Raw genomic sequence first — 22,045 nt, 5'->3', positions numbered from 1 at the left:
TGGAATTATGTATTCAGGAGGACAGAAATAACTCACATAACTACAGAAAACTTTGTTCTGTAGTTAACCGCTGGGCGAAGTTTCTGTTTATGTAGCAAGTGGAAGTTATTTGCTGTGTGACTGTATGGAGTTATTGCTCACTTGCCATATAAGTAAGACAGAGTTTCTCACCATATAACTCTAAAGTCTTTGTCTATTTGGCAGGATGAGGTCTACTCACTATGTAACTGCACTCAACTGCCATTTTTCAGCAGGATAAAAAAAATGATATATTTTACAGTACTGAGCCTTTTTATTCAACAAGGCAACAGTTAATGATTCCAACTGTGCAGATTTCTGTTTATTTATAAGCTAAGGGTCACTTGTGTACTTGAATGGAGTTCCTGTTTACTCATCAGGGTAACGACTGTATGGATTTACCATTTATTCAGCAAAGTAATGATTCATTCAATAGCACTGATCTATCATACACAGCATATAGTCGGTTTACTGATTTACAAATATTTTTATGTTTGTACAGTCACTACACATGGGAGGCTAGTGAAGGCCTTCTTAATTCTGTAATTTCAAAATGTTCACTATTTATTTTCAGTAAATGTTATTGTTCAACTTCATTTTTGATTTTCCTTCCATACTTTCTCCCTCATTATCAAATTAGCAAGAACTCTCCTGGTGTGTAATTGATTGCACCAGCCAGTATATCACAAGTCACACTTTAATCATGATGGATCCAGTCTAGGCCCCTGCTGAGTCAGCAGCATTTGGGATCTAATGTTGACTTCAACTGGAAAACACAATTATTCAGGGTCCCTGTTCTGATTGATATCAATGACTCTTGCTGGAGAGTGCAGATGTTGGCAGGGTTAGGTTCAGCTCTGAAACCAAGCACTGCAGTCCAATAAATTGAAGGTGAATTAATTGAAACATTCGAAATAACTTTAATAGTTTGCCAGAGAGCTGCACTTTATCTCAGCAAGCAGCTGATATCTCCAGGAAGGACAGAGGAGGGGAACATTTTGGGAAGAAATAAGCTTAATGAAACAGTACCCCAAGAGTGAAATCTACCTGTTTTGTGTGACTTGAGTGAGATGATGTCTATGGATTATTTTTTAATAGATGTCAGGCAAAAAAAAAACCCTATATTTATTTATGCCTGTCTTTTATTACTAGATCCCAATTTAAATTATTTCAAATGATGTCATGGGCAATTGATTTTACTGTGCCCGGGATTCGAGAGTAGGCTACAATGAAGATCCTCACCTGCACTGTACCAGGGAATGACGGCATGCAGATTGAATTAAATTTGCAGTTCAGGTGCTTCAACTGCCTCTGTTCCAGAAAAAGGTCAATGATGACTATGAACTCAGTTACTGTCTGAGATGTTTTCTGTTTTTTTCAAAAATAAATGAGCTCTTGTCCCCATCCCAGAGATTCAAACAGGAGGTGAAAACTCTCCCATTACTAGCAGCTGGCTAATTAACGTAACTGGCTTATACATCAGGATCCCATTAACTCCAAAGAGACAGGTCAAATGTCCATATTGTGGAAATAGTGAATCATTTGTGATACAAACTTAAAAAGGCCTACAGTATTTATTTGGTACAGTCTCTACGTGCGAGGGAACTTATCAAGTTTAAATGTTTCCACTCAAATTAGCAAAGGCATCTCCTGCCTGATTTGACAGCTTCCTCTGATGAGTGGACCACATTTGGAACAAAACCACTCTTCACTCCTTCCCATCCCTCTTGCATCATAATGTCACCCCTTCTGACAAGTTCGTAAATATCCCTTGTCAGATCGGTGAAGGCCTGTTCAACGTTGATGGAATCTCTTGCAGATGTCTCTATATATTTCATCTGGTAAGCAGCTGCAAGCTTTTCTGCCTCCTCCTTCGACACTTGCCGCTGGGCTGCCAGATCACACTTATGGCCGACCAGCACAAAAACGATCTGGAATGGCTGCACATGGACCTTGGCCTCTTCCAACCACTCGTGCACATTCTGGAAGGATCTACGGTTGGTTATATCGAACAAGAGCAGTCCTCCCACTGAATTCCTATAGTACGCACGGGTTATGGATCTAAAAGATAGAGAGAAATAGGTTGAAAAGAGCTTAGTACAAGTCAAACCTCAGGTTTCATGACACATAAAATGAATTCTATTTTAGCACAGAATGTTTGCAAACTTGTTTGCAGCCTTGGTAGTAATTTCTGCATGGCTTGGAGACGGAAGGATTAGAAATAATGGTAAATCTACCATTGTGCAAAACAAAAATAAGAAAGCACCGCTAAAAAGACCACCTACAATTTACAAATGTTCTCCCTTACTCAGTCTCTTGAGAGAATTGATGTAGTTAACTCTCCCAGGAGAAAACTGACATTTCTCCATGACTGATTGGCAGCTATTCCAAGTTAAAAGATCAGCAACTTCACTGTATTAAAATCAAAACTTTTCATTTCATTTTTCCCTTCCCTCCCAGGTCTTGTGTAACTACTTGATAAACTTCTTGAGATAGTGGACAGGCCGTTTCCACAAGCAGATCCTGTGGTTTTATATAGACCATGAATGGGACAGCGCTGAGTTATAGGCGGGTTTTTAAAATTAGTGTGAGGGTCCGGATTGGAAATGAATGGGTTGCAATTTGATGCCATCTGTCTCCTTGCTGGTTGGCTGCCAACAACCCTGATCCCAAACCATTTTAATTGAGGGTGGCTCACAGGCGAATTGGCTACTTGTCGCTTCCCGGCAGGCAGCTAATTGAGGACAATTAATGATAATTAGGCTCCCACGACAACTGGGATTTTCAGTCGGCAATGTGGGCGGCCTATGCCCAGGAAGATGTGATGAGTTCAGGGAAGGAAGCAAATGCGGGGGGCATGATGGATCATGCGAGAGACGCCGCCCAAATCCATAACAACTGCTGGGCTATCGTTACAATCACTGGTTGCGCCATGGAGCGGTTGCAAGTAGCTGCAACATTTAAACAAATAAAATGAACTTACCTAACATTCTCCCTCCCTCTCCAACTTCAGATCGGCAGCTCCTACCTCAGCTGGTGGAGCTACTAATCTCTAAGTGCTGGACGGCGTCTCTTTGGCCTTTGGCCCTCCAGTGTTAGGAGCTCACCCGCCCTTCCAGATTCGATGGTGAATCTTGCTTGCTTTTGATTGGCTGCATTTTTAATAGCCATTCCCAATAGCAGGATATATCAGATGAATACGTGGCTGAAGAAATGGTGAGGGGGGAGGGTTTCAGATTCCTGCGGCATTCCTATGAGCGGTTCTGGGGGAAGTGGGACCTGTATAAACTGGACAGGTTACACCTGGGCAGGACAGGAACTGATGCCCGAGAGGGAACATTTGCTAGTGTGGTTGGAGAGGGTTGAAACGAAAATGACAGGGGGATGGGAACCTAGGCAAGGAGACGGAGGAGGGGGTATCAAGGACAAAAACAAAAGACAGAAAGGGGGATCAAGACAAGGAGCGGGAAGCCAGGAGGCAAATTTGACATTATAATATGTCAATGATGATGGAAGCCTGGGAATTAACCTGCTTTGCAGGTCCAACTGTGGTCGTTGGGTTTCCCAGCAGCTGCAGGAGGGCAAAGGCAGCCTTGGGGTTACACCCTGTGGGCCAGTAGGAGCTTCCTACTGACCCCTCACGCTCCACCCATCATCAAACAACATCTCTGAACAGCATTAATGCTGCCAGGCCAATATTGATTATAGCTTAAAATAGTTTTGTTTGCCAATTGAGATCATGCCCTGAAGCAGTCAAGCACTGGAAGAAATTGACAAAAAAATCCTTGAAGCAATAATACTACACATCAACAGTCCGACGATGGACAATGTTTGATATTTCTGAGCAAATGGGAACAACATGATTCCTGTGTCACTGAGTTCCACATCGCTCTACACTGAAGTCACAAGATCTGTGTTTTTTATGTTGAAGGGAATCTTTCCTGTCACAGGTGTTAACTTTCATCGTCACAAGCATATCCTTTCATCAGTCAGCCTTCAGCGGTAATGGCCCCAAATTTGCTCTGAGGTGGACTACTGAGCTATATTCCCCACTGCTCCCATCTCCTGAACCTGGAACACTTGCAAGACACCAACTTTCGGTTCACTGGAGCAGTTTAAGTGGGGCCCACAGGTGTATTCCAAGCTGCAATCATGGCTTGGGTCCCCCTGAAAGATAAAAGCCTGTCACATTGACACTTAAACAGACTGGTGGAGGAACAATAAACAAAACAGACAACAATAAAGGAAACTGATGGCAAGAAAATAAATAGGCAAATAAATGTTTTGAAATGTATGCAAATGTAGCTCTAGATCCAGGGCACTTGGATCAATTGGTATCTCAAGTGATGGCTGATGGGTTATTGCTAAAAATTGATAATGTAATGTAAACTAAATGGTAGGAAACTGTTGGGCTGATAAAGGATATGTAAGGTGCTAACCATTGTGGGGTTTCAAATCCCAAAAGATGAATGGACAGGATCAGGTCAGGCTAAAGGGAGAGGCCAAAACACAAACAAATGCACTGAGGTAGTGAGGGTTGTTTCCTCATAAAACACGTGACGGCCAGCTACTAGAACAGATACTGTGTGACATTTGGGAACTACTGGTCATTGTAATGTTTGGTTGGATATTTCTTTGGTAAAACTGACCTCAAAAATAACAAAGTAGTGGTATAAAACGTCAAAACTGCTGACTTTGGAGCTCTCAGCAGAGGCTGTGAGTTTATGTCGGGAATCCAAACATAAACACTTTACGCCATTGCATCATTCTGGTGAATCTGCACTGGACTTCAAGTCTAAAATATCTTTCCTAAAGTTCAGTGCCAAAACTGAAAAGTGTACTCCAGACATGGGTCTGCCTAAGGATCTGTATGTGGCCTCTTCACTCTGGTATTCAAACCTTCTTGAAATAAAGACCAATATTCCGCAGGAAGTTCTGATTAATTTTGTATTAGATTTTAGTGACTCGTGCAGCCCCCCCCCCCCCCCCCCCCCCCCCCCCCGGGGGTGTGTGTGTGTGTGTGTGTGTGTGTGTGGAATGGACCATGGCCAGACAGTACGCTGGTAGTATGGGGTTCTTCAATTGGGGAGGTCCTGTATCCGGGGGGGACAATTAATTTCTTTTGATTAAAAAGAGCGCCCTGATCTTTTGAGAGCTGCTCGTTCTGACGGGAAGAGCCCACTTCATTATCATGATGTCGTGGGACCCACCTCCTGGCTTTTTTTTCCAGCAGTGATTGAAGATAAGGCAGAAATACGGGAATAGCCAGCAGTGCATCCAGTGGGCTACACCCTGATTTTCCTGCCCAAGTTAACACTTTTTCACACAATGGGTGGAATTGTGCCATTTTTTTTACAAAGCTTTTCCTCGTGTTGCTTTTGCTTCTTTTCCAAATGACCTTAAATCTATTCTCAATATTTCACTGGTGGGAACAGTTTCTTGTATCTACTCTCTCAGGAACACTCATCATTTTGAATACTTCTCTCAAATCTCCTCTCAGCCTTTTTTTTTCCAAGGAAAACAGTCCCAACTCCTCCAATCTTTACAACTGAAGTTCATCATCCCTCGAAGCATCCTTATGAACCTTTTCTGCATTCTCTCGAATGTCTTCACATCTTTCTCAAAGTGCTGCACCCCAGACTGGACCTAATACTCCAGCTGAGGCAAAACCCGTGTCTTATACAAGTTCAACATGACCTCCTTGCTCTTGCGCTTGAGTTCCCAGTCTTTCACCATTAACAAAACACCTAGAGCTATTCTCCTTGCATCCAAAGTTGATGAACCTACACTTCCCTACGTAAACAGATAAAATCTATATTGAAAAAATTACATCCTTGGTGGTCTCCGACTCTCGATAAACCTCACGACTAAAATATGTTGTTAGCCAGCAGGACTCCATGAAGAATCATTTTATGTAATTTGCTATCATTTACTATCAAGGTACATCATTTACTATCCACATCATTTACTATCAAAGTAGCCTATAAGAAGCAGCTTATTGTAAAGGTTTACACCATTACCTTGTGAATTGATTCCAATTCTATTTAATATTTTACAGTACTTGGCCTTTATACCTTTTTAATTCGGTGTCTTATTTTATTTACAAATAAATTTCACCAAATATTTTAATATAACCAATGGCCTGATGCTGACTTATTTTTCTACCTGTGAGATGATGGGCCTCAGACTTTTTGGAAACAGACTTTTTGCTTTGAGCACAAAAACAAATTGGATCCAGAATCAGTCAGGAGTGTAATAATGTCAAAACATCCCAAAGCACTTCACATACAGTGAATTACTTTGAAGTGTAGTGGCAACTATTATGGCCAATTGATCTGTTTTTGGTAACTTTTGATGAAAGACATAATCTTGGCCAGACAACTCGGAGAATATTCCACTCTCCTTCAATCAATGTTAAGGAGTCTTATAGCTAAAGATAGTTTCTCCAACAGTGTAACTCTCCCCTCGTACTCTGTTGGATTATATACTCAAGTCCTGCAATGGTGTGAATCTGGAAACCACAAATCTGTGGCTCAAAAGCAAGAATGCTACCAACTGAGCTAATACTGTATGAGAAAATGCACAGTAAGCCGCCTCCATTTATAGATCAAGTAAAGTTCAATTCATCGTGATCCTATTGAACCCATTTCACCTGCAGAAAACATACTTCTACCCCTGGGATCTAGAGAGTAAATGTAAAACTGTATGTAATTCTTCCATGTCCTGCTGCTCTTCATGCAGAATGCCTGAGCATACATTGACGTGCATATTTGTGATAGTCCCTGGTAAATCACCTTTGTACCCTTTCTAATGCCTTTTCATCTTTCCTCAAGTATGCATCCGGAATTGTCCACGATACTCCAGCTGATGCTCAACCAATGATTTATGATGTTCTAGAATGATCCCAATGTTTTTATATATTATTTCTCGATTTATAAACCCTAACAATCTCTGTTTTCTAAAACACCATAACAATGGAAAAAAATGAAAATCGCTTATTGTCACGAGTAGGCTTCAATGAAATTACTGTGAAAAGCCCCTAGTCGCCACATTCCAGCCCCTGTTCGGGGAGGCTGGTACGGGAATTGAACCGTGCTGCTGGCCTGCCTTGGTCTGCTTTAAAAGCCAGCGATTTAGCCCAGTGTGCTAAACCAGCTCCAATTTCTGCTTTAAAAAAAAAAAAGCATTGATGAACACCAAAGTACATTGCTTCACACTCTTCTGCACAGAACTCTATCTGCCATCCTTCTGCCCTTTTTGCCAGCTTATAACTATCCTCATTATTATCTACAACTTTGCCACGTTTATCATCTGCAAATAATGCTGCTGCCAATTTCGGAATAGGAACATAGGAATTAGGAGCAGAAGTAGGCAATTCAGCCCTTCGAGCCTGCTCCGCCATTCAAACAGATCATGGTTCAGCGCTTCCTGGTCTCAAATCCACCTCCTCACCTGTTCCCCGTATCCCCTTTTTAAAACTAATTTAGAGTATCCAATTCTTTTTTAAGGGGCAATTTAGCGTGGCCAATTCATCTACCCTGCACAGCTTTTTGGGGTGTGGGAGTGAGACCCACGCAGACATGGGGAGAATGTGCAAACTCCACATAGACAGTGTCTCGGGGCTTTGATCAAACCCGGGTCCTCAGTGGCGTGAGGCAGCAGCACTACCTGCTGCGCACCATGCTAGCCGATTCCCCATATCCCTTTAATCCAATTTTTATCAGAAATATATCTATCTCCTTCTTGAAACCATTTAATGACTCAGACTCCACTGTACTATGGGTCAGCGAGTTCCACAAATTCTCCATCCACTGCAAGAAGTAGTTCATCCTCATCTCAGTTCTAAATTTACCTCCTCTCAACCTATAACCGTGACCTCTCGTTCTGGATTGCCCCACAAGGGGGAACATTTGGTCTACATTTACTTTATCAATCCCTTTTAGTATCTCATCCATCTAAACTCCAGCAAGTATAAACCCAAACTGTTAAATCTCTCCTCATATGTCAACCCTTTCATCCCCAGAATCAATCTGGTGAACCTCCTCTGAACTGCCTCCAATTCCACCACATCCTTCCTCAAATAATGAGACCAAAACTGGACACAATACTCCAGATGTGGTCTTACCATCACCCTATACAATTGCAACAACACTTCCCTACTTTTATCCTCCAGTCCTTTTGCAATAAACGCTAACATTCCATTTGCCTTTTTAATTACATGCTGTACCTGCATACCGACTTTCTGCGATTCATGAACAAGGACACCCAGATCCCTCCGTCAGACACATTTTGAATCTGCTTCCTATTTAGATATAACTTGCCTTTCTATTTTTTCGGACAAAATGGATTACCTCACACTTATCTTCATTAAATTACATCTGCCAAATTTTGGCGCAATCTCCTAGCCTATCTACAGCCATCTGTAATTTTTTTAAATTTCCTCTTCACTGCCTGCTTTCCCATCTATTTTAGTATCATCTGCAAATGTTTTCTGTGTTACACTCTGTCCCTGCTTATAGATCATTTATATAGATTGTAAACAGTTGAGGTCCAAGGACTGACCCCTGCGGCACCCCACTAGTTGCAGTTCGCCAGCTAGAGAAGGGTCCATTTATCCCAACCTTTTGCTTTCTGTCAGTCAGCCAATCCTCAATCCAATCCAATACGCTACCCCCAATCCCCTGCAATCTCACCTTCTGGATCAATCTTTTGTGCGGCACTTGTCAAATGCCTTCAAGAAGTCATTTCCTCAAAGAACTCAAGCAAGATTATTAAGCATGACTTACCCTTCATAAAACCAAGCTGACAATGGTGGATTGAGCTTTGTCTTTCCAAATTTTCAATCATTTCTTCCTTAATGATTGATTCCAGCAACCTCCCCACCACAGAAGTCAAACTAACTGGTCTGTATTTTCCTACATTTTGCCTCTCTCCCTTTTTGAACAGGGCATCACATTAGCATGTTTCCAATCCACCGTGACACTTTGAGAATCCAGGGAATTCTGAAATATCATAACAACGCATCCGCTATCTCTGCTGCCACCTCCCTTGATATGCTAAGGTGTAGGCCATCAGGTCCTGGAGACTTATCTACCCTTAATCCCATCAGTTTATTCAACACCATCTCCCCAGCGATGTTTCTTTCACCAAACTGTAGTTTTGGAAAAAAGTTTATTATCTTCTACTGTGAAGACAGAGGCAAAATATTGGTTCAGTGTCTCCGCGGTCTCTGTGTTCCCCATTATTACCTCACCAGTATCGTCCTCTAAAGGGCCAATATTTACTTTAGCCATTCTTTTCCTCTTTATATACTTATCGAAGCATTTGGTATCGGTGTTTAAGTTTTCTGCTAGTTTCCTTTCGTAGTTCATCTTAGCTTTTTTGATTTTATTTTTAGTAGCTTTTCGCTGAACCTTAAAGTTTTCCCAATTCACCAGCTAACCACTAGCTTTTGCAGTATGGTATGCTCTAATTTTTGCCTTTATGTCTTCCTTGACTAGCCATGGAACATCTTTCTCCCTTTTAGAATTCCTCCTCCTCTCAGGAATATTAATTGAGAGGTATTTAATATCTCCCTGAACATCCGCCATTGTTCTTCAACTGTCCTACCTTCAATTATCTGTCCCCAGTCTACTTGGTCCGACTCTGTCCTCAGGCCTGTATAATTACCTCTGCCCAATGCTAAAACTCTAGTATGGCACTCTGTTTTCTGTGGCTCAATCTGAATTTGAAATCTAGGCCATTTACAAAAACTGCAAAGAGTATTGAAACAAAACTGATCCTTGGGGAACATACTACTACAAATCATCTCCATGCGTGAAAAACATCCGTCTACCGCTAGCCTTTGCTTTTTCTCTTTTCAGTAAATATCAGATTTTAAAAATGCCGATTTCTTGTCAGTTTTGCAAAAACATTGTCAGGTAAGAATGAAGCAATAATGCATGGTTGGCATTACCTGGATTCCGAAAGATCTACGGCAGGGGTGGGCAAACTACGGCCCGCGGGCCGCATGCGGCCCGCCAAAGGTATTTCTGCGGCCCACCAAGTCATTAAAAAAAAAAAAAAAAAAATTAAAGAAAAAATTTTTTTTTTTAAAATTTTTTTTTTTTAAAAGGTTAATGGGTGGGGGGGCTGTTGGGTTACTTACTGGTATAGGGTGGATACGTTGACTTGAGTAGGGTGATCATTGCTTGGCACAACGTCGAGGGCCGAAGGGCCTGTTCTGTGCTGTACTGTTCTATGTTCTATATGAAGCGCCCACAATCATAACCGGGTGAAGTAATTATTTTACTTAATATACTATGCGGCCCTTTGTGAATTGTGAATTTCTGAATGCGGCCCTTGCACGGAAAAGTTTGCCCACCCCTGATCTACGGGGTTAATTGTAGAATTCCACTGTCAAACTGATCTATATTGACGCAAGCCCGATAGTCACCTGACCTCGCCGGAATTTACAAGATCATTTAAATCGTCAAAATATAATTCATGTGTACTACTGGCATCGTAATTGCAAGGTGGGTGGGAGCTGTATTCACTATGGACTGATGGCAAAATGTACAGGGGTGCGACCATTAAAATATTATTAGCTGCATAGGGGAGGCAAATATGCTTTCAGACGTGAGAAAGTTTGAAAATATTGTAGGGCAGCACGGTGGCACAGTGGGTTAACCCTGCTGCCTCACGCTGCCGAGGTCGCAGGTTCGATCCCGACTCTGGGTCACTGTCCATGTGGAGTTTGCACATTCACTCCGTGTTTGTGTGGATTTCGCCCCCACAACCCAAAGATGTGCAGGGTAGGTGGATTGGCCGCGCTAAATTGCCCCTTAATTGGAAAAAATGAATTGCGTACTCTAAATTTATTTTTAAAAAAGAAAATATTTTTAAAAATAAATTAGTCCAACCAAAGATTGTACTGAGGTAAAGAGGTGGCCGAGAAAAATCCAAATCTGTGGGCATATGGTGAAGCTCCCAGCTGATAATATGAACCTGTTACTGTATTTGGAAATCCAAAGCACTCTCCGCACAAGATGGCAGTGCACTCTCTGGCAGCCAGGAGTAAACAGGGTCGCTGTTATGTAACAGTGCCCGCAGGGCGAATGAACAATTGCAGGAGAAGATGCACATTCATTGATATTATTGTGCTATCTGAGAATGAGGTAGAATGGACCAACTGTGAACATGTCAACCATTCACTGAGATGTCCCCATGTTGCAAGTCGGTCGAGGGGCTGGTTTAGCTCACTCAGCTAAATCGCTGGCTTTTAAAGCAGACCAAGCAGGCCAGCAGCACGGTTCGATTCCCGTATCAGCCTCCCCGGACAGGCGCCGGAATGTGGCGACTAGGGGTTTTTCACAGTAACTTTGTTGAAGCCTACTCGTGACAATAAGCGATTTTCATTTTTCATTTCAAGTTGCCTTGCTGCAAATAGCAAAACTCTGCGACTGGCTCTCAGCTGACCCACAACAAGTGAAGAAGGAGTTGTTCTTGGTCACTGGAAGGTGACTGCGTCAAGGTTTCAAAATATGGCCTGGCATTTGCTGATCTCCCTGACATGCCGTTTCTATCTCAATCATTCTGGTTTTGAGGCATTTTACCTTGAACAATGAGTAAAATTACCTTGAAATGTTTTTCTCAGAAACAGTTAATTAAAAAAGTCATAAATATGGAGAAAAAAAACCTGCCTAATAAAACACTGCTAAAAAAGACATTGTGGACACTGCAAGCAAATACGCAAATTCTGTGCTATTTTTAGATTTCTTTACTCATGCAATATTGTCTTCATTCTAATTGGATGCACAAAATAGAGCAAACTTGGAACACATCTCACAGAACTGTGCTTAGGTGACAACATATACCTTAATCTAAGCACTCTGGCACACGTGTAAGTGTAAAGTCGCCTTGGTCCCAGGTGACCAGAGGCTGTTTTCTCCTTTGAGGGGGGAGAGCTGACTGGTGGTGATTTAACCTGAGGATCACCACACCTCAGGCGAGGGGCAAGGTTGAGAAGGTGGAACCTTCATGGATAACATCAGCCAGTATGGGGATTGAACCCGCGCTGCTGGAACTCGCTCTGCAACACGAACCAGCTGTCCAGACAACCTACCTAAACCAGCCCTAGCACACACAATGCAGGGGACCCACAGAACTGCCACCTTGCAGGGAATTTTCACAGGGATTGCTCGACTATGCAATTTCCCCACCAATAAGTACGCCTGTCACCCACTGCATAATCTCCACCCTCAGGCTCAGTATTCTGGTCATGGTGCAGAAATACCAGCACGGTGCCACTGCTGCTTCGGCACCATGAGTAATTGTCATCCAGACAGCTGACCCTGCATTGTAATTCAAGGTCAATACTTTTGAATACTATTGTAGATCTGTAGGTGCTAAATGCATGACATGTTGGGAAAGCACCAAACTCAAGAGGACTAGTTGTTGACATTCACAATTATTAAAAGGCTGCTCGTCACCTCAAAGCTGCAATGCTACTGAAGGAGAGAAATATTTGAAATAAGTTACAATTTCATGATGCTACTCAGAATTCAGGGCCCGATTGGATTGTGAGCATGCCCCCCCAGGTGACCACGAAATCGCAACTAGCGCCCGGGACCCTGCCAGACGCAACCATTTCCCTTCCACAAGGTCACATTTCTCCCATCGGATCCAGGGACCATCCAGAAGCAGCCGCTGACCTAGGAAGTGGGGGAAATGGGCCGGTCTGTAGGTGACACTAAGATAACGCAGTTTCAAGTCTCCTCTATCCAGCATACTCCTGACAAACATCCAAGCGATCGAAAACAAGCTGGAAGAGTTTGAGGCTAGTTTTAGCTCTCAGAGGGAAGTGAGAGACTGCTGTGTGCTCTGTTTCACAGATCATTGGCTCACCCCTGCCTCACCGTACTGTGCCATACAACCTGAAGGCTTCTCAATTCACCGGATAGACCGCACAGCGGCATCAGGCAAGACGAAGGGTGGAGGGGTTTGCCTCCTCATCAACTCCTCCTGGTTCTGGGACGTGGCGACCCTGGCGAACTACTGCTTCCTGGGTCTGGAATACCTGACTATGAAGGTCGCCCATACTACCTTCCACGGGAGTTCACTTCTGCCATCATCACAGAGGTCTACATCCCACCCCAGGCGGAAGTGAAGCAGGCACTTGATGAATTGTACAGCACCATAAATAACAGTGAAGCAGAATTCATTGACTCTGCACCTCCCGCTGCCTTGGAAAAGCAGGCAGCATAATCATAGACCCTTCCCAACCAGGTTATTCTCTCTTTCAACCTCTTCCATTGGGCAGAAGATACAAAGGTCTGAGACCATGCACGAACAGATTCAAAAACAGCTTCTTCCCCGCTGTTACCATGACCCTCTTATAGACTGAATTGATCTCTCTGCATCTTCTCCATATGCTTCACCCGATGTCTATGTATTTACATTATGTATTTATCGTATGTCCTATGTTTCTCATGCATGGAACGATCTGTACGCAGAACAATACCTTTCACTGTACCTCGGTACATGTGACAATAAATATAAATCTAAAACTAATTCCTACTTCAGAGGTTATGGACAAATTGTAGTCCTTTCTGAAGAAGGGCTCCGCAAAAGCAGATGGCAGGAAGGATCAATAATATTTCATGTTGCATACATTATGGAGGCAGATGCACTACAAAGTTACAGATTTCATTACACTGTCAAGTTGGGCGTCATTACACTTATCGATGTGGCCTCGCAATGCATGTTCACAGAACTGCTTAGTACAGCAACAGAGAACAAGAATAACTAGCATTCTGGTAACAGTTCAACTACTTCCCAAGTGCACAGATATACCCATGACCTTTTTTGCAGTGCAGTTTACATTGCTGCCCAACCAATTAATTTGCCCTATAGTTCATTAAATACATCTGGCTGCAAACAGTAAGTAGAAATTGCCTCCATACTACGCTCTACCAGCCACGTTCCACCGGAACTGGGGTGGGACACAGTCAGTAGATCCTGGGAGAGGTTTCCCCCGGGAATCCCGATGGCAGTTGATAACCAGATCTCGCGAGACATTACCGTCTGGGTCCCGCCCATGCATGGCTAAGTGAGTTTAAGAGCCCACTTAGCCGTGCTGACGCCAGATCGATCGGCTGCCCGACATCTATCAGCCTTGCCGAGGAGACGCCAGCCAGGCGCGTTCAGTACTGGTCCCCACAAACAGGGACCAGGCGGAATGGTACGTTCCAGGGGGCGGGATGGGCTCTCAAAGGTGATTTGAGGCCCTCAGGTGGTCGATCTCCAGGCAGGGTGGCACCTTGGCACTGCCAGCCCTGCAGTACCACCTGGGAACCATGGCAGTGCCATCCAGATGCCAGCCTGGCACTGCAAGGGTGCCAGTGACGAGGTGTCAAGCTGGCATTGTCCCTGTGCCAGTGATCGGGCCTGGGGGTGCCCAGCCCATATGTGTGAGGGGCTCGAGGACCTCCCAACAGGTGAGGTGGGGCATTGGGGAGGGGGTCCAGGGGTTGCATCGGGGTGTCATGAGATCGGGATGCCGTTTAAAGATGCTGTCCCAATCCCTTCCTGCTCTGAGGAGCTCCGCTTGTTGGAGTTCCTCAGTGCAGGAAATGCGATTAAGTATGGCCTTGGCAGAGCGTTTCTAATCAGTGCACGAAAACAAGAGAGTGTAGGTAGTTAGCGGGAGCGTTGGGAACGACGCCACTAATTCCGCCCAGAATGGCACTCTTTGATTGGGTTGCGCCCCTGATCTTGCCATATCAGCTATGTTTGAACTGTTTCTTCTCTCAACAATATTCTGATCCTACAGTTGTCCTTAATTAGTCTTATAATGTGCACCCTGGCCTAGTACTTACAGCACCCTTTTCCACTCATTCCTATAACAGCAAAGCCCAGCACTAACCGGAAAAGGAGACCAGCATGTGTGGGCCTTGTCATAATATACACCAGTATATCATGGTGCAGACACACACTGATAGACTCACACAGGGACCAATCAACATATACAAACACCGCAGCCAATCACCAGTTAGAATACACACACTATACAGGCAGAGGGCAACACGGTTCCCGATCATTCTGGATGCTGCCTCTCAGTGTAACAAGAACTCATTCAGCCCAGCACGGACACACAACACGTGCTGAGAGAATCAACTGGTTCGGACAAGGCTTAGGTCTCTAGTTTAAGTTAGCATCATTTAGACCCACAGTCATCGTGTGTTAGTTAGTTAGAAGTAGTTAATAAAATTGAGTTGAACCTTCATCAGTGTTGGAAGTGTCTGTTCATCTCTCAAGTCTACACTAGCCAACACTTCAGGCCTCGATGGAATTCATTCAATATTTAAATCAGGGCCTTCGCTGAACCTTACAGCCCCAGGTAAAGCCTGTATAAATTGCCAAACTTCAGTTATTTAAATTTTTTTTTAAAGAGTACCCAATACATTTTTTCCAATTAAGGGGCAATTTAGCATGGCCAATCCACCTACCGTGCACATCTTTGGGTTGTGGGGGTGAAACCCACCCAAACACAGGAGAATGTGCAAAGTCTACACAGACAGTGTGCCAGAGCCAGGACCGCACCTGGTGCCATGAGGCAGCAGTGCTAACCACTGCGCCACCATGCTGCCAAATTTCAGTTGTAAGTATATGTCCGTGCCAACAGCAGGTACAGACACACCTGAAAGCGCTTTTTCACTATCCCACCAACCGCACTAAAAACTAACTCCACATGAACCTGCATATGTTCGACAAGACCAATCTTTTCCACATATGTTTTGTGCATATTGTCCTAGAATTGTACCATCGACTGCAGAATGACATGCATATAACATTTGGAATAGGAATACTTTACCCATAGCAGTGAAAGATTGCACAGCAAACAGCTTTCTTGCTGCTGGCACCTTCCAAGCCACCCAAACAAATATCAGGCAGCCTGCAGAGCATACAGGTACTGAGAAGTCAGGGATAGATTGCCAGGGATGGAAAGGAAACTTAAATAAAGGGGCAAAAGTTATTTCAATCAATATGTTTTTTTAACTGATAAGGGTGAAAATAATGCAATTTAGAATAGGTAGACAAATCTCCAGCAATTTTCTATCTGAGAGCATTAATTTAACTAAGTGAGAAAATTGCAATAGCAGAGGCCATAAGGTAGGGCGGCGCAGTGGTTAGCACTGCTGCCTCACGGTGCTGAACATCCGGGTTCAATCCTGGCCCCGGGTTACCATCTGTGTGGAGTTTGCACATTCTCCCTGCGTCTGCATGGGTATCACCCCCACAACCCAAAAGATGTGCAGGGTAGGTGGATTGGCCACGTTAATTGCCCCTTAATTGGAAAAAATGAATTGGGCACTCTAAATTTATTTTTTAAAAGCAGTGGCCCTAAGAACATAAGAAATAGAAGCAGGAGGAGGCCATTTGGCCCCATTGGGGCTGCTGCTCCACCATTCAATAAGATCATGGTTGATCTTTCACCTCAACTCCACTTTCCTGTCCTATCCTTGATTCCTTTAGTGTTCAATAATACATTGATCAAATTTATTCAATGTCTGAGCATCCACGGCTCTCTGGGGTGGAGAATTGCAAAGATTCACAAGCCTCTGACTGAAGAACTTTCTCCTAATCTCAGTCCTAAATAGCTGACCCCTTAGCCTGAATTTATGCCCCTTCAATCTAGGCTCTCCAGCCCAGAGCAACAGTCTAACCCAGCAAGTTCTCTCAGAATATGTTTCAATAAGGTCACCTCTCATTCATCTGAGCCAGAGAATAAAGGCCCAAATTATTCAATCTCTCTTTATAGGACATCCTAATCCTAAACATCAACCTCGTGAACTTTTGTTGCACCCATCCCAGTCTCTGGTGCCGGAGACTTCGGGACACGGCGGGGCCAGGATTGACGCCGGGCCCCGGCAATTCTCCGACCCGGCGGGGGGTCGGAGAATCCCGCCCATGATCTCACCAAAGCAATGTACAATTGCAGTAAGACTTCGAAACTGATGTCCTCCAACCCCTTGCAATAAAGGCCAACAAACCATGTGCCTTCCTCATTGCTCTCTATACCTGCATGCTAACATTCAGTCTTTCATGTACAAGCAAACCCAAATCCCTCCAAACACCAACATTTAATAGTTTCTCACCATTTAAAAAATATCTATTCTTCTAACCAAAGTGAATTTCCCCATATTGTACCTGATAGGTCAATCTTTTTGGGCAGAATCTTATTGCCCTGCCGAGGTGGCTTTGGAAGCATGTGGGAAGGGAATATGTGAAAGTTGTGCTTTGGATTTACACATTCCCATTTCCAAGCATTCTTACCTGATTCCATAGAATCCTGACAGTGCAGAAGGAGGCCATTCAGCCCATCGCGTCCACAGTGACATCTGAAAGAATTACTTAGCCAGGCCCACTCCTGCACACTATCCCATGACCCTACCTAACCCGCACATCTATGGACACTAAGGGGCAATTTATCGTGGCCAATCCACCTAGCCTGCACATCTTTGGTCTGTGGGAGGAAACCGGAGCACCCAGAGCAAACCCACGCAGGCAAGGGGTGAAAGTACAAACTCCACACAGACAGTGAGCTAAGGCCAGAATTGAACCCAGTTACCTGGTGTTGAGAGGCAGCAGTGCTAGCCACTGTGCATCTCTAACACTGTACATCTGCTTAAATATGCTCCTTTAACCTGCCTCTTTAAGCATGCTTTTCCTTAGCCATCCCAATATCTCCTTGCATGGCTTAGTATCAAATTTTTGTCTGATAATCCACGAGTGAAAATTTTGGCGCATTTTTATGTTCTATTAGTGCCTGAGTCTTTAAGTTTATTTTTTTTCTTGTATATTCTTTCCACACTTTTATTTCTCAACCCACAATTCTTCTTTTTCCCCTTTGCAGGTTTTCCTGTGCTAACCTGCTTTCCCTGCTAACTCTACCTCTGTTCAAAGACGGTGTGCTTCAGGACTTTCCTGGATGGTTCACCAGGATTTTAAACAGGTGCATTCAGCCAGTCGCACTGCCTCCTGAGTGACCTGCATTATGCTCCTGCCTGGGAACTACTGCTGGTTGAAAAATTTCTGATGATCCAGTTTGTCTTGCAGTTTTCCCAAAATTGGAAGAATGTATATATTTACATAGAGGAGACAGTGCCCCCCAAAGGTAAGCAACACAACAATCCGGAATGACTGCCTTCTTGAACCATTATATTCGTCCGAAATAGTTCCTTTCATTGATTCTTCCATTGTCTCAGCAAATTAGAAACCACTCCTGTACTCCGCATGCTATTTAATTATCTGTACTTCCACTTAGCCACAAAGCCCTCGATGTTGATTATAACCAAACATCCCCTTAAAGATATTAATCAACACAGCATTTTGTGTGTGTAGATTTACTAATGCTTCTCAGCCACCGGTTTTATATTTAGAGGGAGGTTACAGCAGTCGTTTTGTGTGGAGTTCTCCCTTGTGTGGTATTGTGAATGGAAATTGTGGGTAGATGGCTGTGGATACCACTCACCATTCATAGTGTCACATCAGAAAGAGTACAACACAAAATAGCTAAACAAAAGCTTTTGCACATGGGTTTTTAAAATGGGGTACTTGCATCCTATGGGGTCTGCAGGGTCATCAGATTTTTGTCTATCTGAGGCTGGCCATACCACAAGCACAATGACTTGAGAATTTTGCCTTGCGTACTCAACTTACATTATTTCTGCTGCTGTATAGTAATAAAATATGTTATCCTCAATGATAACAACAGTTTCTTTTGAATGACTGGCAATTGCTTTTAAACTAGGATTCAAAATGGGAATCCTGGGAATATGTCAATTTTTACAACCAATGTTGGTGAGATATCAATATCTGCAGGGTGCTGGTGACATGTAAATCTTTGCAGAAGATTTTGCTGACATGTCAATGTTTAGAGAGGTTCTTCACACAAAGAGTTTGATACTTCCTGCTCTGAAGTGGTGACTTCAATGACATAGTGAATGGAAATGTTTATCTACTGAGACTTCCATTTGTGGCACTATGGGAGTGGAAACTCATGATATCACACAAAGGGCCTTCTGCACAAAATGTCTGCTCCCAGTAGTTCTCAATCATAAAGCGAAAGAAGGCACAGCAATGACATATTTCCAAGTGCAATGGTTTTCCCCTTTAGAACACAAGATTATTGGCTAATTCAATTAAACATTAACCCCCTTTAAAGGTGTTCCTCAGATGTACCAGAGACTTAAAACTTACCTGAATCGCTCCTGACCAGCTGTGTCCCAAATCTGCAACTTAATCCGTTTCCCTGGCTCGATCTCCACCAACCTCGAGAAGAAATCCACCCCGACTGTGGGGTCTGACACTTGGGCAAAGCGTCCCTCGGTGAAACGACGGATCAGGCATGACTTTCCCACCGTGGAGTCCCCAATGACTATCAGCCTGAACTGATATACCCAAATAGCCTCCATCTTCTCAGACTTTGTGATTACCTCTCTCCAAAATGAATAAGTCTTTTGGCCCAAAGGGAGCAAGTCTACAGGCAGTATCACAGGTGGTGCCCAGGTTTCTGAGGTGAGCTACACATCAACCATATATCTAGCACACAGACAAAAACAAAAGTCTTCAGGCCCTGCTGTGAGTCTCTGGGGGCAGCAAGAATTGCACCGATTCCTATCCTTCACAGGCAGATTACCATGATCGACTGCTCAAAAAGCAGCAGCATTTGCAGACACAAAAGGATGTTTCAGTCCAAAAATCAGTCCATACCCTCCTCGATTTCTTCACATCGCCAAAGGAATATCCTGTTTGGACAAGCTTCCAGTATTTCAAAGGGGCTCAGATCAGGGTCCTCTGAAATAGATATTTTTTTGTTGTTGTTGCTGCTGCTGTTATTTTTTATTCATGTGCAATTGCGTTGGATTCCCAGCTTGCAGTTCTCACTATAATCTCTCTCTCTCTCTCTCTCTCTATATATATATATAAATAATCACACCTCGGATGGTAACTCAGGCAGTCTCCATCTTTAAATCTTCCTCAATATCGACCAGGAGAAAGACATTCATGCAACAGCGGGCTGTCAGAATCATGGAGGAGGGGAGGCAGTTCAGTGAGATTCAGGCAATAGGGAGGAGGAGATTTTTTTTTTACTGCTGCATGGCCCGCATCAAATGCAAGAATTGGCGAGGAAATTGGCAACGACAGTGTGCTGGGGTTACAGCCTGGCCCAGCTCCCAGTTTCCAAATAATGGCTACTTGTTCCTTCCAAGGTCGCTCCCATCGCTCTCCTCAGAGAGAAACGGAGCCGCTTCAAGGAAAGAAGAAAATGGATTGCAATTACAACACTCCTGCAAACTGAACACAAAATATTGAATTTTACCGGCTAATTTCTGTTTTAAAAAAAAAATCAGTCGTTTGAATATACATTAGAAAAAACAGATTGCAATCTTGCTGCTTAAAAACCGATTTGCACAAAAATAATTAGTTTTTAAAAACTGCAAAGGTTACAAATCAATGTAACGAAATGCTTACTCTCTTGGTTGCAATAGTAGCAATGCCGGTAGCGTTCCCTCACTCCGGGGGCGGCGGACAGAATAAAGACCACGGCGATTTAAAAATATCAAACAATTCAATGGTGAACAGGCCGAAAAGGAGAGGTTCCCGGGGCTGGGGCGATGGCAGCCTGCGCTGGGTGGAAGATGGTGTCTAGCTTTCCCCCCGGGGATGGGCTCGCAGACTCTCTCTCTCTCCTCCCTCTCCCCGCTCGCTGATGCAGGAGTCACAAACTGTTTTTAGCAGGTTGCAGCTCTGGGCGAAAGCTGATGAAATCACTGCAACATCAGCACCATCTACAACGCAGACAGCCTCCTCCAACCCTGCAGCCTGGCCTTGCAATTGCAGTCTGCATGTATTTACAGAGCAATGGTGCACATGCTCATTTCAAAGCGGGGTTGAGAATTAGTATGATTTTGCCTGCCTAATAAAACAAACCATTTACTTTATGTTTTACTTAAATGAAAGAGGAAAATTTAAGTTTCTAAAATCAAGTTTTCAATCGAGAGCAAATGGATCATTTTGTGTGATAGTAAAACATATAGATAAATGTTTCATGCGAGACCCTTTAGCACAATGCTTTGACAAAGAGTCATCCGGACTCGAAACGTGAGCTTCCTTCTATCTCCACAGATGCTGCCAGGCCTGCTGGGATTGTCCAGTATTTTCTGTTTTTGTTTCAGGTTCTATCAACCGCAGTAATTTGCTTTTACCTCTATCGCAAGTGCCTGATGAAGTGTCAGAGATCTGCACCTTCGCTTCCAAATACTAATATAAACGCCGGTTATGCACTTCCAAAAATATTCTTTTATTTCAGAATCACAGCACTTCCTGTTTTTTTCCTATGTACACGTACATGAGGGGCAATATTAACTCCAGCAAGAATCAGAGGTGTGGGGGCTGAGGGTTGAAGCATGGAGCAAACTGTCCACATCCCTGGAGCATGAGGTTTGGAACATTTTATTATCAAAGGATTTGGAAGAGAAACCATTCCCTCTGATGGGGGGAGTTGAGAACAACGGGGGTATAATTATAAATTGACAATCTCGAACAAGAATCAAACCATCTCCCTTCCGCATTCAAAAACATTTGTCAAATTCCCCACCAACACATCTTAGGTGGTTACACCATTGATCAGAAACTCAGCCATATAATACTGTGGCTACACCAGCAGATCAGAGGACGGGCGATCAATGCCAAATGATACAATTCCCCCTGGAGACCGGTAACTTTTTAAAATGAAAGGATTCCCGTGATGCCAATGTAAAGAAAACCACTAGACAAGGTTTCACTTCTTAAAGTTTTTACTGTAAAATCAACATAATTCAAACATGCTACGGCTGCCTTGTCAGCTCTCAAGTGGTTAAGAGACTGGACCATATGCCATAACTTTTTAAAGTTTTAATGCCATGCGGAAAGATTGATTCATTCCGGGAGTGATAATATAAGAAATAGGGCTTGGTTATGTTATAAACGAACGTTATTATAA

The 22,045-nt window shown here is 43.5% G+C and overlaps 1 protein-coding gene across 3 annotated transcripts; it reads right to left on the bottom strand.

The window, feature by feature from the left end:
• Positions 1 to 409: 409 nt before the first annotated feature.
• Positions 410 to 20,902, bottom strand: LOC119951954 (ras-related protein Rab-39B). Of its 3 annotated transcripts, none has more exons than XM_038775356.1 (3): positions 20,536 to 20,902; positions 19,261 to 20,358; positions 410 to 2,079 (listed from the first exon to the last, which is right to left on the bottom strand). In XM_038775356.1, the coding sequence occupies exons 2-3, from the start codon at positions 19,473 to 19,475 to the stop codon at positions 1,653 to 1,655; spliced, it is 642 nt and encodes a 213-aa protein (XP_038631284.1). In that variant the 5' UTR covers positions 19,476 to 20,358; positions 20,536 to 20,902; the 3' UTR covers positions 410 to 1,652. The 3 variants fall into 3 exon arrangements, with proteins under 3 accessions (XP_038631284.1, XP_038631282.1, XP_038631283.1); XM_038775354.1 differs by having other exon boundaries at positions 19,261 to 20,311; XM_038775355.1 differs by lacking the exon at positions 20,536 to 20,902 and having other exon boundaries at positions 19,261 to 20,498.
• Between the last annotated feature and the right edge of the window lie 1,143 nt (positions 20,903 to 22,045).

The sequence above is a fragment of the Scyliorhinus canicula genome, chromosome 17 (assembly GCF_902713615.1).
Source record: "Scyliorhinus canicula chromosome 17, sScyCan1.1, whole genome shotgun sequence".
NCBI lineage: Eukaryota > Metazoa > Chordata > Chondrichthyes > Carcharhiniformes > Scyliorhinidae > Scyliorhinus > Scyliorhinus canicula.
Note: the sequence above shows the minus strand (reverse complement) of the source record. Positions and strands in the feature narration are given on the sequence as shown.

Excerpts from the sequence above, each read along its gene's own strand:
- LOC119951954 (XM_038775356.1), bottom strand. The coding sequence starts at position 19,475 with ATGGAGGCTATTTGGGTATATCAGTTCAGGCTGATAGTCATTGGGGAC. Across the intron at positions 2,080-19,260 it reads GCTGGTCAGGAGCGATTCAG|ATCCATAACCCGTGCGTACT; the intron begins GTAAGTTTTAAG and ends TCTATCTTTTAG.